Genomic DNA, 14808 nt, shown 5'->3' with positions numbered 1-14808 from the left:
CAAATGTCTCGCGGCGAATTTCACATCATGTGCCGAACTTAATTCCTATTTTAGTCGACTAAAATAGTCAAATACGGCATTTGATTCAAACGTCGAATTTAACTCTGTTCGCTGTCAATATTCCCAGTCTCTGTAAATGAATCATAATAATTTACTAAAACTCACGCATTCAGTTCGGCACATGTGAAATGCGACGTTTGAATCAAAAGTCGAACCTAAGTCGACTGTTTCAGTCGCAGATACGGCGGAAGTCGCATTTAATTTAAACAGTCGAATTTAACTGATTCAAACGTCGCACCTCACATGTATTTAACTCACGCATTAAGTTCAGCACATTTGAAATTTGACGTTTGAACCATTGTGAACCGGACCTAAGTGGCGCATTTTATCTTTTTTTCTCTCACCCAGGCTACCTCAACTACGCATAAAGCTGTCTACACCACGGTACTTATCACAGTTAAAGATGTCAATGATAATCCGCCGACGTTTCTGGACACACCTTACACCGGAGCTGTGCTAGAAAATGCCTCGTTAGGAATGACTGTCATGAGAGTCACAGCTGTAGACAAGGACGAGGTACTATCAATATGTTCTAACGTTATAGGACAAACTGATGCGTAGGGGTTGAAGGGTGAATGATTGTTTGCTCTTAGAAACAAACCCTCTAACTTTCATCTTATTCATTTGTAGGGCAATAATGCTGTGTTCTCGTACAGTCTCCAACGAGCCGGAGGCAAATTTACCGTCACTCCCACCGGATACATCCTCATCAACGACAAGATCGACCGCGAAACTGCGGACGTGCACTCTTTTCAGGTCAGTTTTTTAAAAAGCCGAAGGAAGCGACTAAAGTTAATTAAAAAATAAGAATTGAAATCGCAAGATGGATGGGGGCGTGGAGGGGGAACGTTTATAGAAGGGCAGAGCAGATATTGTTTCGTTATTCAGCTTATGATTCCGCTTTCATCGCTGCTTCATGATTTACACCAGAAAAAAGGCCTCCATTTACCCAATAATTTAATTCTGCTTCACTTTTTGTTGTTTCTTACTGGATCAGATCCTGTTTTTCTTTCTGGGGGTCAGGGAGTTTTTTGCTATCTACACGGCATTTCAGTAACGTTTCTTCTTTGCTTAGCACGACTGATGACGAAGGCATGGTAGAACGCACCACGCACCACGCACGAGGAACTCTTTGTTCGCTTGTCACTCTTACTTTGATGCTTTACTCTCAAAGGTTGTTGCCAGGGAGACTCTGACGTCAGAGCGGTTTCAGGCCGTGGCTCCCGTCACTGTTAATGTCACGGACGTGAATGACAACAACCCGAGGTGCTCCCAGGCTGTTTACAAAACGACAGTGGCCGAGAATAACCCAACTAACACTTTTGTGCTACAGGTAAGAGTGTAATGGCTAATACGTCATGCTTACCAACCAACACCTGACTAAAATCATAATATGTTTGATCAAGAGTTATAAGATGTAGAATAAGTTTCTAATCATTCGTGCTTTTCTTGACTTAGCAGGTTGCTATAGCATATGTATAATGCTAAGACCTTTTAATCGAACTATGTTTTGTGGAAAGAATCCAGAACCACCTTTAGGTAACAAAAAGCAACAATAACAACTGAGATGAAACTCTGTAGCCCTAACGGCCAAGCACTAGCCGAGAATAGAAGTCACTATATCAAGTCTTTATATTTAACAAGAATCCTTCCACAAATATTTCAGGTTTCTGTCACAGACCCTGATCTAGGACCCAGTGGGGTTGTTCGTTACAGTCTTGTTCCAGACTCTAATGGACATTACAACTCCTTTACGCTCAATCCCCTCAATGGCACTATCTACACCAATGTAAGCTTTGACCGCGAGAAACTGGGCCTGTACATCGTAACAGTACGTGCTACAGACCAACCAACCAGCGGACAAGGAAGGTATTATACTTGCTTTTGCTTTCCAGTATTTAGATCTATTACATAATGACTTCCTAACTTGCGAGAAAGCTATTAATCCTTATCCATTCTTTTCCATTTTACAGCTATCCTTTTCGTTTCTAGCATAATATATTGAAAAATCAGCTTATCTTGTACGCCTTTACTTTCTTTTAGTCACTGAGCCCACTATTGGCTTAACTGAGAAAAAATTGAGTGAGTGTAAATAACAAATTAAAAACAGAATAGTAAGCCAGAAATAGCGTGGTGCATCGAGAGGAGTGTCCCGCTAGAAAACTTTTCTGAGTATGATTTATTGCATTTAACCCGAATTCTTGGTGGGGGTGTGCCGCCCAGTTCTCCAAATCCTGACCCTATTTCACACCAAAAAATGTCATTTTTCACACCCGTTTTAAGACCTGGCCTCTAAAATCTATACTCATTCTCAGACCTTGCCTTCAAGAATTTATTCCATCATCTCTTAGATTAGAACTGCAACTAAAAAGAGCCAGCGGTAGAGCGGGCGCTCCAGCCTAAACATCTAAACAGGCCCTTAACACAGGAATTCTTTTTCTGATTGGTGGTTACGAAAAAACGACAGCTAGGGCCATTTTAGAGCAACAAAGTTATATTTTGAGGTTGAAATTTCACAGTCTCATTTTAATTTCGAGGGTTTAATAAAGTTAATATTAAACTCAAGGGAACAACAATCGATTGCTCATTTTTGCTATCGATCTTCGCTGTGTTTCAAAGTCTGCTGTTGAAAGTCTCGTAAATCAAACCTTCCTTACAAACTTCTGGGTACCTCAACACACCCAGGTGAATCGATAGACTTTTAATGACTATAAAACACGTGCTTATAGTCCTTACAGGCTTTTGCCGCGAGACACGTAACCCGCGATCTTTGGGATACTTAAGAGGATCACGGGTTAGGATCAGTCATAACTATGGATCGTTGATGGTAAACCTGTAAAACTCCCTCGAAACTTTGAATTTCGTTAATGAATTTTTATAGCGACAACTTTGCATTCGCCATGAGCTGCAAGGAACAAGAACCACTAGCAAAGATCCTCTCACTGGATAGCAGTGATTGTATGTTAGCCCCTGTTAGCCACTCAGACGGCAACTGACCCTGAGGGGAACTGACCATCATCAACAAATTTCGAAGCTATAATTTTCTCTATTAAATTAACTTTATAGATTCGGGGAATGTACAGTTCAAGTCACTGTTGGTGATGACAATGATAACAGCCCCAACTTCTTAAACCTACCAAATGATACAAGCGTGTCTGAAGAAGCGGAAACCAGCAGCGCTTTCTTCACTGTCAAGGTAAGAGTTTTGTCATTATAGAAGCAGCGCAGACTCCACCTAGCGTAGTTCTTGTTGGTGATTCGTTGAAAACTGAATTTATTGCTAACCTGATACTATAGGAAGAAGGGAAAGCTAGAAAGCGTGAGAAGATGGGGAGGGAGGAGGGAAGGATGAGAGGCGGAGAGGCACGCTCTCCCAGGGACCCGTTCACATGCTTTTTCGTCGCCTGCTCACTTAGCCTGTTCCAGGCGTTCAGATAGTAGAGAGCGGCGGTAAGTGGGGAGCGAGTTAAGTTGACACCGGATTCTCTTCGTGAATTTTTCTCCTGCGCTCTACTATCTGAACGCCTGGAACAGGCTAGTGCTCACTCCAAGCAAACGTTCTCTTGGCTTGTCACGCAATCCTCCCCAACGTGGCAGAGGAAACGCGTTACGAAGCGCTAAGAACGCCTGTGCTTTTAAGACTAAAAGAGCCATATAAACGACCATCAAAGTAAAATAAACTTGCAAAACAGGATTACCAGATCGCATTCCGCCAGTGATTAGAATGGAGAAGTTTTTCACGCCGCCAACTTGGTACAAAACAGGAAGTGGAAATATGGGCTCAACCACAGCACTGGTTGTGCGCACTGAGTTAATACAATTCATATACATTTGCTAATATCTCCCTATCCCTTTCACAGATGCTTTTCTTTTACAATATGGCGAACACCCAATAGCGAGTGCGGAGCGCGAATAAATTTACGCCTTCCCCCCTCCCCCCCCCCGCCCCCTGGCGCTTGCGGTCAATAATCGTTTGACTGTTTTATTTTCATATGCGCGCACGACGATCTCTGAAAATAAAATAGAGGGTCTGTGAACAGGCCAGACTAAAGAGGGCCTATGGGATCAGGGAAATTGATGTAACCTCACCTTGGTTTTTAATTTTTTTCTCACTCTTTCGTCTCTATCTTAAGGCCGTGGATGTCGATGAAGGTGTGAATGCCGCAGTGAGTTACAGTATTACAGGTGGAAACACAAATGGATCATTCACTATAGACACAAACAGGTACCGCACTATGCAAGAAAGGTAACATATCATATGAGGTGGCACGTGAGACTTCACAGGGTCTAGAAGAATTTAGTTTGTCGTGTGAACATAAAAAAAATCAGTTTTAAAAGAACTTTAATTTGACAATGTTCACTTTTTCCTCGTGTAACAGTTTCAGCTGGTTTCGTTACGCAGGCCTAAAGCTAAGGACTGACGACTTTTAAGATGCGAAGATCAGCTTGCAGTGAAAGATTATTTATACTTAGCACTTCGTGCCTTGCTGGAGGAAAATGACTAGTGGTTACAGACTTTAATTCAGAACGTCGATTTTTATACGGCGTCGATTGGGAAACGGAGGCGGAAATCTATTCAAAATGAATCTTTAAAGACTTATGAATTGCGAAGCGATGAGGTTATATATTTTAAAAGGCAAAATGTTGGAAATTTAAAGTAGCTTGTGTTAGTACATGTTCAAAGTTAGCTTCTCTGGACCCTATGGGTTGATGCTGTGTCGAGTTGCATAGTGGGGCCATTTTAGGAGATGAAAAAATTTGACCCAGTTCCCTGCGACAACTCGCAAAACCGCGCCCATGCAAAACTGTCCCATAATTCCATTTGACTCGACCGACATGTAGTGTCACTTACAGCCTCATAATGGCAATACAGGTTGTATAAGTATAAATTTGTGTTTTTTTTTCGGTTTTAATGATCACCTTCTTATAACAGTCTACCTTTACACAAAATTGATTTATACACTATGAAGTTCAATCTTTGGAATCGATAAAATTACGGTTTTCACCTACCTATACATTTATGGAAAAGGTAAAGCCAGGAAAGAAAATGACAAATCATTTACCGTATAACTTGAATCAAAGGGCGTTGCTCATTTAGAAATATTTTTTAGACCTATTTTTGGCGAATTTTGTAGGATAAACCTATCCCTCTCTCTGAATTCTCTTCCAGTGGCAGACTCTCAACTGCTCGAAAGATAGACCGAGAGGCTACTGCCCAGTTTTCTCTACAAATTACGGCTACAGACGGAAAAGGAAAGGTCAGTTAAAGTTCATCTCTGTTTTAAGGGTCAGTACTAAAGCTACTGCAATATACATTAGTCATACCAGCCAGAAAGGCTCTTCAGATGTATTTTCCTTCCGATCACCAGGTAACATTATTGTTTCTCATCGTCATTAAGCAATTTGATTAGATTTTTTTCAGATATAGGCATAAAAAAGCTTAGCAACAGCGCCATTTCTCATAGAGTCGAACCCGTTCCGTACGGGATTTTGATATGGGAGTAAATGCAAGAGTATAGAAGTAACTAGTAGCATTACTTCCAAATCATATCTTTTGTTTTTACAGGCAACAACAGGCAATCTTCTCGTGCATATTACTGACGTCAACGACAACACACCTACTTTCACCCAACCCTTAGGGTACAACTTTGCGGTGAACGAAGGTCAAGCCGGTCTCACTGTTGGAGTGGTCACGGTAAAGCTTTTCTCCTTATAGCCTGCGTTGCCGGCGTAATTCATCAAACACGGAACTTAATTTCACGGGTACTTTTATGATCTTCGTTTAGGCCTTTCAAGCCGCGAGAAGAATGGCGAAGAGTCAACTAGAGATTTTCCTTCCTGGCTTCTCGCGGCTGCTGCATCGCCATAGAGCACTCTCAAACTCTGATCCTGCCCGCTTCGCAGCTAAGGCCAAAAGTCATTTGCTCATGTAGTTGTTCGTTTCTATGCCTTTGTAGCGTCTCTCCCAGGCAGCTCCTCATTAGAATTATTGTCTTCGTAGATTTAAACGAACAATTTTGGTTTTTATTAATGCCGGGGAATCCCTCCAACTCGGTTTATGGATAGATTATCGTAAGTGTCTCAGGTGTCTAGTAATGATTTACTGAGTAATTCTACAGCGTATTTTCATGTTCAGAGGCCTTGCCCTCAATTTACTAGCTTATTTTAAAGTAATTCCAGTAGCCTACTGGCAGAGGACCATTTTCAATCGTATTTATACGACGTCGCAACTTTCGTATCCCTTCCACAGGCCGTCGACAAGGACGACGGAATTAACGGAGAAATAGCTTATAGCCTGAAGCCTGTAGAAGACTATATGAAGTAAGTGAGACAAATAGATTTCGTTGGAAATTGTAGCTGTTACGCTGTTACATCACATGAGATAGAAAAAATCCATGTTAACCTTTATAGAAGGCAATTGTATTTTTAGTAGGGATTCTTGCTCTTTCTATGGTACTGACACGCCTTGCTATGGCGGACATACTACTTGTTCTTTGCTGTTTCTTCTGATCCTCGCATGTAAGCGAAGGTTCAATTCATGGCAGTTGGGGCGAGGTGTTTGGAGAGAATAATGTACTCTGGTTGACTGGTTCTCTTTATGTCTTGGCATAAATCAAAAATACCCTTTGGAGAGGTCTTGTAGAAAATTAAACAACAAAATTGAACTCTTAAATTGCAAATCCTCACTCGATCTGAACTGCTTGCTTGGCTTTTAAGAACACTCGCTTTTCGCGCCCATTGACACTTTGCTAATTGCCCTCTTCACTCATCATTGTAATTAAAAATACGGGTCTGTTACAGTTAAATTTCTCTAACCAGTTGTTTCTTGCACAGATTTACCATCGATGCATCAACTGGTGAAATAAAGACAGCCGTTACACTGGATCGTGAAACTACCAATCAACACGATATTAGGATTCTTTCAAGAGACCAAGGATCCCCTTACCACCAGGCTGAGGTCCGCGCAGTGATAAATGTCTCTGACATTAACGATCACCGGCCCGCATTCAGTCAGCGGCATTACTTTGTAGAAGTTAAGGAACAGCAACCCGCACATATTATATTGAACCTAACGGTAAGACCAGCATTCGTTTTTCCTTGTCTTTTACTGAGCAATGAACTGAGTGCGGAAAATGGGCGGCAATAAAACCTTGAAGCAATTACACGTAGTTGCGGCTGACTTAGCAACAGGACGAGAACGTCAGATGACGACGGCGCGCGCAAATTAAACAACTGACTTGACCAATGGCAGAGCAGCAAATTGGGCACCGGAAATCGTGTTTAGTCCTTTCAGCGCGCTTTCCCGTAGTCAACTAAAGTTCCCGTCCTGTTGCTAAATCAGCCTATTAATAGCAAGAAAACGCGCGCATGCAATCAATAAATAATTAAAAACACAGGAGGGTCTTGACACTTAAGGCTAAGCAAAAGCTATATAATTCGGTCTTGCACTCTCTTGTTCCTTCTGCATACTCTAGTCTCCAGGTGAAGACTCAAGACTCAAGACAAGTTAAAACTCCAGACTTTAAAGTGCATGGGATCACTCCCTGGTCTCTATCCCCCTGCTGTTTCCAAAAACAGGTCTTTCCAAAAACACATGGTCTTTATACAAGTACTCAGGTACACCATGGGCAACTCGGTGACTGCAAGTGTTTACTCATCCTTTCTGGGAAGTAGAGTAATAATCCTTGGTACTTCCTGTTTAAGAAACAGTGTTAATCAAGCTCCTGTGCGAGTTCATCTTTTGATTTTTCACAAAGAAATTATGTTTATTATTAGTCACAATAGAGAAAAATTCTCTTACCTTTTCAATTTTTATTAAGCTTACTATAACTGAAAAATAGTTTTGTTAGTCAAATGTTTGCAATTTTTTGTTTGATTATATGTTTAACTCCTTCCTCAGGCAACCGATGGAGACATTGGCATAAACGCAGCCTTTTTCTATGCAATATTATCTGGAAACTCTGATAATAGTTTCATTATTGACTCTGTAAGTGGTGCGCTGTCTACTACTGGATCTTTAGACCGGGAAAAACATGACTCCCACATCCTGCTGATCCGTGTATCGGATCTCCGTGGTAACCATAGTTATGGTGTAGTGTTTGACGACACCACAGTAGTGGAAGTGCTTGTCGAGGTGAGTCACAGTCCTCCTAGTAACGGCTGAACTCATTAGCAGGGAAGAAAAGATTTGTGGCCTTTTACTATGTTGATCTTTGACCTTTTAGGAGAGAAATATCTCTTATGTGTGGCACTTACTCTATGCAACCCTTACGAAGAAGGCATTTAATTTTAGTACCATTTCCTGAACGTAACCATCACCTATTTTTTCCAAGGAAAGATGGATCATAATATGTTTCTAGGAAACTGCCCACCTACCCCTCCCCTAAGCCAACATTAACACTTACCTTTCACTTAGAGCAAACTCTTGGCTTTGGGGAGGGGTAGGTGGGCAGTTACCCAGAAACGTATAATGATTAGTAGCAATTTGATACAGTTCTCCATCACAGAAAATATTGTCAACAGTCTTCCGATACCTTAAAACTATTTACAAGAACTGATAGCATAATTGATTCAGGAGGATCCCCACCCCAGGCTATGCAAGTAAAGTACATTTTGTGACCTAATTTCGAATAATCACTGCTCTTGAACCAGCTAAATTGCTTCCACGAGCGATCACGTTCTTCTTGAGCGTCAAGGTATTTGTGTTTGTTTTAGAGATGCATAGGGCATATAATATTTATGTTGCGTGCAACGTTTTTAGATTGGGTTGTACCTATTTTTTTCAACGCAACCGTCAGTCAAGTAAACTGTTCAAACCAAGGAATGGGTGCCGTATGTCATCAGAGAGAATTTGATCTCCCGGAAGTAAGATATAAAAAGGCTGCCCAGCCTTTCTGTATGGGAGTTATGAGTAAAATATTGGCCCAAAAGGAACGGAGTCTCCCTCATTCGACTGAAGAGGAGTTAAAATATCTGTAACAGTTAAAAATAAACATGACATGGTGTGAATTTGAAAAAGACATCCTTGTTTAACACTGTTATTTGCTAAATTTGTCAACAGGACGCAAATGACAACAGTCCGTTGTTCAACAAGTCTGTTTATCCAATCCAAATATTTGAAAATATCACTACCGGTACTGCTATACTACAGCTCTCTGCGAGGGATGAAGATCTTAGCATTAACACGAAAATGCGGTATTACATTGTCAGTGGTAATTCGCTTGAGAGGTTCTTCATTGATGTCTTCAGTGGAGTTCTGTATGTAAAGAGTCCCATTGACAGAGACCCTCCAAGAAACGAAGACTCCTTTTTGTTGACGGTAATTTGTTTGTGTCTTGACGTCAGTCACAGAGGAAACTTAATTGCTTTTGAAATGATGAGTATCTGAATTTCATATATTTGAGCCGCGGAAAGAAAAAAGTAATTATACAAGGAAGATCAGTTGAAGAGGCAACTTATAATATGCAGTTGCGAAAAGAAAGCATGAAAAAATTCATGCTTGTTTGGATTCAAACCCTGACCTCTGCGATACCGCGGTGCATTGCTCTAACCAACTGAGCTACCTAAGCCTAGCAAGCCAACGTACTTCATGGGAGCTGGGACCCGTTTCTCGAAAGTCCCAATAATTAATGTGTGTTTTCGGGCCCGAAAAGTTACCTGGACTTTCGAGAAACGGCCCTGGTTATTAAACTGGTTTTGTTATTTACCCAGTAAATATGAAGATGAAATGATGAATATATGAATTTCATATATTTGAATCGCGGAATGAAGAAATACATGCAGACAAGATCATCGCAGTTGAAGACGCAGCTTATGCAGCTGCAAAAAGAAAGCCTGAAAAATTCAGGCTTGCCGGGATTCAAACCTTGACCAAATGATACCGGTAGAGCGCTCTAATCAATTGAGCTAGCTAACAAGCTAACTGATATTAACTAATTAATTGACTCGAGTGATGCTTAAGAAGCCGAAATCTGGTTTAGGCCCTTTTTCTGTCCTTGTCAGCGTCTATTTTAAAATGAATGAAGTCATATAAGGACCCCAGGAAGTTGTTTGCTGTTTGTATGACCACAGATTGTTACAACCTATTTCAGATAATAGACTTTTTGTTTTCAATTCTTTAGGTCATGGCAAAAGATGAAGATCAAAGTTTTTTGAACTCCACCACCAGGGTAAGTGTCTTGCCTTCCTTATTTTCTGGTCAACAGAACTCACACTCTACGTTCTGTTTTCTGTTCCTTATACAATGACAAAGACTGAGGGCGAAATAAAAAGACAAAGAAATGAATTACAGCAAAAACCTAAATCGTTGTAAAAAGATCCCAGAGTCAATAAGTACGTTAACGGATGAATAATCGTTCCTGTGTAGAACTGAAGCCGTGAACATAGAAGGTTGCATACGCGTTTACAAATGATTTGAACGAACTCAAGGACAAAGCTTTAATATTCCTTTTTTTCTGACAGGTCAGCATCACCGTGTTTGACGTGAATGATAGTCCTCCTGAATTTCAATCTGGTAGGCCAAATCATAAATCAGTTCTTTGAAATATGGCAAAGAGGAAACGTTATTGGGTAGTTTGCTTACACAAAAGCGAAAACTAACAAGTTACTCAAAGTAACCAGTGAGAATTATTTAACTACCCCCAATCCCCTATTTGGACAAGAGTTTAGTCAGCAATGCGTCGCTTGTACCCATTTATACACTTGGTTGAAGAGGGACGATGTGGTGCAAAGTTTAATACATATATCCATGTAAGGAAGAACATGAAGAAATATACCAAACGCTCTACCTTGAAGAATACTGTTACAAATTTTGGTAGCAGTGAGTATTTAAAGGAGAACTATTAAAGTACTAAACTGAAAACCGAATCTTCGCTATGTTTGAACAGTATTTAATGGAAGATTTAGTCGTATTTAATTGCAGTGGGTTTCTTAGCGTTGGGTGAGCAGTATTCTAAGTTGACTTTAACACCAGTTCTGCTGAGAGAGGGTAACTTTTTAATTTCCTAAATGATCATATAGAGATTGGTCTTCTTGGTAATGCATATTTTGTTGCTTCAATTAGCTGTATATTCTGTAAATATTCCTGAAGATGCTTCCATTGGCACCACTGTTCTAGTTCCTATAAGCAACGACAGGGACTGCTCCAATAATAAAGAGCTTAGCTTTGCCATTACTTCTGGAAACGATCAGGTAACTGTCTCCCAGTTAATTAATATAACGAGCACTTTACTTAAGTTACGATGCAAATCAGATCCAGTGAAAAAAGATTCTGTACCCAGTTCCTAGAACGCAGATTAACGTTAACCTATTACTTAAAGATTTCAATCCACGTTTGATTTTTTTACAGATTGTTTGGGACTGTTATTTTGGGCTAATATAACCAGGATCAGCAATACCTTTTCAATCGAATTTTTTAGACCAGAAAATTTTGTTAAAATTTCGGCTTAATCCTAGGTTAAAGTTAACCATCTTTCGAGGAACCCGGGCCTGAATGTATTCCCGTCCAAGCTAACTTGTTTATTAGTATTCTTGTTCCTAATGTTAAGTTGTAAAAGCATTATTCTACACTTTTAACTAGTTTAGTATATTTTTACAAAGTGTTGTCCATGTTGAACATTACACCCATTGACTACCTTGACCTGACATAACAATGTTTGATTTTTTTGCTGGTTTCCAGACCCCTGCACAGTTTGCTGTTGACAGTTCGAGTGGTGTTATAACTAGTTATCAAAAGTTCGATTACGATGAAAGCCCCAATGAATACACACTGACGCTCACAGCCACAGATAAAGGACACCCACCACTTACTGGGTAAATATCCTACCTGATTATCTCAATCATCGTTCAATTTTTTATGTCAAACTTTATCAAATTTTCTTTGTGTTGCACCTGCTGGCCTCACGAGCTCGTTCAAGTGTCTGAACGCATGCATTTAATTACAGTTTCTGTTCACACCTAAGCGATGGAACGATCACCGTAAACGGTCTCCAGTACTGGATAAGTTCGTAAACTGATATTATATTTCTCGTGTTGAGTCTCATAAATGCATATTTATTTTGCGTGCCGTGTTTTTACAACCCAATAGTAAACGAATTCTTATTAGATTGAGACTGGACAAAACGTCAAACGCTGATCTGATCTAGCCGTTGTTAGGCTCAGTCTTTTATCCATGGCCGGATCTCTACCACTTTTAAGCTTTTTGTTGTTCTTGCTCGGAAAGATCTAGTGCGTGAAAAGGCGTCCGAGAGGCAGGAAAATCTAGCCGAGTTTTTGAAAACAAACTTTTCGAAATTGGTAGTCAGTCGAGTGAAAAGGCGTCAAAAGGCAAGTTTTTTGGGCTCTATAAGCTCCAAAATCACACTAACGACGGAAAAAGAAACAGCGAGGAGGAAGAAAGGAGGAGAAGAGAAAAAAGCAAAGATTGCACTATTAGTTTTTATAACGGCTACTTTGGAGAAAAACTGTTGGACGCAAAAAGGTCCATTTGGCGGTAACGTTTTCAAAATTCCGGCTAGAAGATTTAATTTGCAAAATGAGCAACGTTTGCCACCTAAATCTACCTAAAATGGCACACTTTCAAAGATTGGCAAAATTCTTTGGAAACGTCTAGCCGTTTTTTTTTTTAACTAACCTATCGAATTTCCAGTCATTTCAGTGAAAAGGCGTCAAAAAACAGGTTTTTTGGGCTCGATAAGCTCCAAAATCACACTAACGAAGGAAAAAAGAAAGGAGAAAAAGAAAGAGCGAGGAGAAAGAAAGGAGAAAAGGAGAAGAAGAGAAAATTATAACGGCTGCTTTGGCTAAAAAAAATAAAAAAACTGTTGGTCGGAAAAAGTCCATTTGGCGGTCTTCTATCTTCTGATATTGGTACTATCTAGCCACAAGTGTTTCTCAGTTTTAGAAAGTTTTCTATGTCCTGATCTCTAATTATTACTATATTATAGGAAATGTATGTGTTTGTGTTACTTTCTTCGTTTGTCAAGTCCGTTATTATTAAACTTGATGTCACTAAATTTTATGGCGACATTCGCTCTACTGTTAACCTGTGGTAGGAAAAAAAGCGTCATGCCTATAGTAGCCTGAGTATCAGGCGTTTCTGGGGGAAAAGGGGAAAGATGCCATCTAAAATCTCCTCTCCCTCCCCCCACCTCCCCTAGGAAGGCCTGATACTCAGGCTATGCCTATAGCGTAGTTTCTATGCATGCACATAAAATCCCAGGGGACAATGTTATATTTGCTGTGCGGGTTTCTTCTTTTCAGAAATACAACGGTTATAGTGAAACTTGAAAATGTTAACGATAACACGCCTTCATTCACCAAGGTCAAATACATGTTCACCGCAAATGAGGTAAGTAGTACACTATATGTGGTAATGTCTCATATCTCTGGCGTATCTAAGGACTCTCATAGTTTCCATTTCTTCAAGTAATATTGAAGTTTAAAAGTTCCTTGGCTTCTCAGTAGCAGTGAGATTGTTTCTCTATAATTGATTCTAGGGGTCCTATGTTGGCAGTGGCAAAATTGTTGATCAGGTGACTGCCACAGACAGTGATAGCGATGACAAAGATTCAGTTTATGGTCGTATTAAGTATGAATTTGTCAACCAGTCGAGTGAGTATGTAAAACCATCATTTTTCTTGTTATGTGTTTAAATTGTAGGGATTTTTACCAACTCAGCTTAAGACCTTTCTTATTGTGAGCGCTCATTACCCTTCATCGTTTTGAACCACTATGTGCATTTACCACAGAGTCCCTGCAAATTTTGTCCTTTGTCCCAGGCAGATTAGGTAAAGGCAATGCAACATTAGGGATTAGCAAATTACACCACCGACAGAATTCTGCGGCAAGATTAGTTATGAGATGTAAACCCCGAGACCACATAACCCCGTCACTGCAAAAACTGCACTGGCTCCCTGTTGAATTGCCTGTACACAGACGTTGTTTTTTTTTTCTTTTCGATAATCGGCGAGCGCTAGCGGTCGATAAATCCCCCTCGGTTTTTATTTTTTTTCACGCGCGCGCTCAAGAGAAAGAGAAAAGAGGGGAAAAATGGAGGGTCTGTGAACAGGCTACCTATTGAAACGACACAGGATACTATTATATTAAAATCATCAATAGCTGCATACACTCCGGAATATTTTAGTGACTTGCTAGAAGCTTACATCCCCACGCGTTCCTTGAGTCCTACAACACAAGGCTTTCTTAGTGTCCCCAAATCCTTCACTTCTACCTACGGGGACCGAGTATTTTCTCTAGCTGCACCGAAATTTTGGAATAATCTGCCAGCAAGTATTAGAACAACGAGTTTAAAAGAAAGGTCAAGACCTACCTCTTTCAGGACGCATTTTTATAGCTTCTTTGTCAGAACTTTACATATTTAGGAAAAAGGCTTCTTTCGTTTTTCACCATGATTAATTATGTCTTTATTGATGTAGTTCATTTTTTTAATATATTGATTGTAACTTTAGGTCACGATAGATTTTTATTTCTGTAAATACATTGAGGCAATGCATAATGCATTCCAAGTACTGTAGTTATTGTTATTATTGTTCAGATTATTATTATTATTATTATTATTATTATTATTATTATTATTATTATTGTATTAACATCGTTGATAATGTGAACACGCGGTTGTCTTTATCACCGTACTGGTACAACGGAATCATTACTATCCTTATACTACTATACGAGAAATTTCTGCAATTTGATTGGCTTAGAGCAGTGGTATTTCAGCTTAATTTGAAA

The 14808-nt window shown here is 39.9% G+C and overlaps 2 protein-coding genes and 1 long non-coding RNA gene across 3 annotated transcripts in view; all 3 read left to right on the top strand.

Annotated features, from left to right (window-relative positions):
* The first annotated feature begins 1143 nt into the window (after window positions 1–1143).
* On the top strand, window positions 1144–3956 carry LOC140926175 (protocadherin-3-like). The gene is made up of 5 exons (XM_073375960.1): window positions 1144–1152; window positions 1235–1393; window positions 1727–1929; window positions 3127–3256; window positions 3921–3956. Exons 1-5 carry the CDS (start codon window positions 1144–1146, stop codon window positions 3954–3956), a joined length of 537 nt encoding a protein of 178 aa, XP_073232061.1.
* A 234-nt stretch (window positions 3957–4190) lies between these two features.
* On the top strand, window positions 4191–5756 carry LOC140927253 (uncharacterized). Its single transcript, XR_012164549.1, has 3 exons — window positions 4191–4285; window positions 5231–5318; window positions 5627–5756. It is a non-coding gene; the product is annotated as an uncharacterized lncRNA (long non-coding RNA).
* A 111-nt stretch (window positions 5757–5867) lies between these two features.
* LOC140926174 (protocadherin Fat 4-like) overlaps window positions 5868–14808 on the top strand; it is a 56337-nt gene continuing 47396 nt past the window's right edge. The window contains exons 1-11 of the mRNA XM_073375959.1: window positions 5868–5989; window positions 6244–6381; window positions 6895–7135; window positions 7961–8194; window positions 9122–9379; window positions 10182–10229; window positions 10522–10573; window positions 11123–11250; window positions 11738–11871; window positions 13321–13408; window positions 13557–13671. Of these exons, the coding sequence (XP_073232060.1) occupies window positions 5868–5989; window positions 6244–6381; window positions 6895–7135; window positions 7961–8194; window positions 9122–9379; window positions 10182–10229; window positions 10522–10573; window positions 11123–11250; window positions 11738–11871; window positions 13321–13408; window positions 13557–13671 (1558 nt within the window). The remainder of the gene's footprint in view (window positions 5990–6243; window positions 6382–6894; window positions 7136–7960; window positions 8195–9121; window positions 9380–10181; window positions 10230–10521; window positions 10574–11122; window positions 11251–11737; window positions 11872–13320; window positions 13409–13556; window positions 13672–14808) is intronic.

This window comes from Porites lutea, chromosome 2 (assembly GCF_958299795.1).
Source record: "Porites lutea chromosome 2, jaPorLute2.1, whole genome shotgun sequence".
Taxonomy (NCBI): Eukaryota; Metazoa; Cnidaria; class Anthozoa; order Scleractinia; family Poritidae; genus Porites; species Porites lutea.
Note: the sequence above shows the minus strand (reverse complement) of the source record. Positions and strands in the feature narration are given on the sequence as shown.

Bases quoted from the DNA above. Each gene is read 5' to 3' on its own strand.
- LOC140926175 (XM_073375960.1), top strand. The intron at 1,394-1,726 runs GTAAGAGTGTAA...CAAATATTTCAG, and splicing joins CTAACACTTTTGTGCTACAG to GTTTCTGTCACAGACCCTGA. The intron at 1,930-3,126 runs GTATTATACTTG...TTAACTTTATAG, and splicing joins CCAACCAGCGGACAAGGAAG to ATTCGGGGAATGTACAGTTC.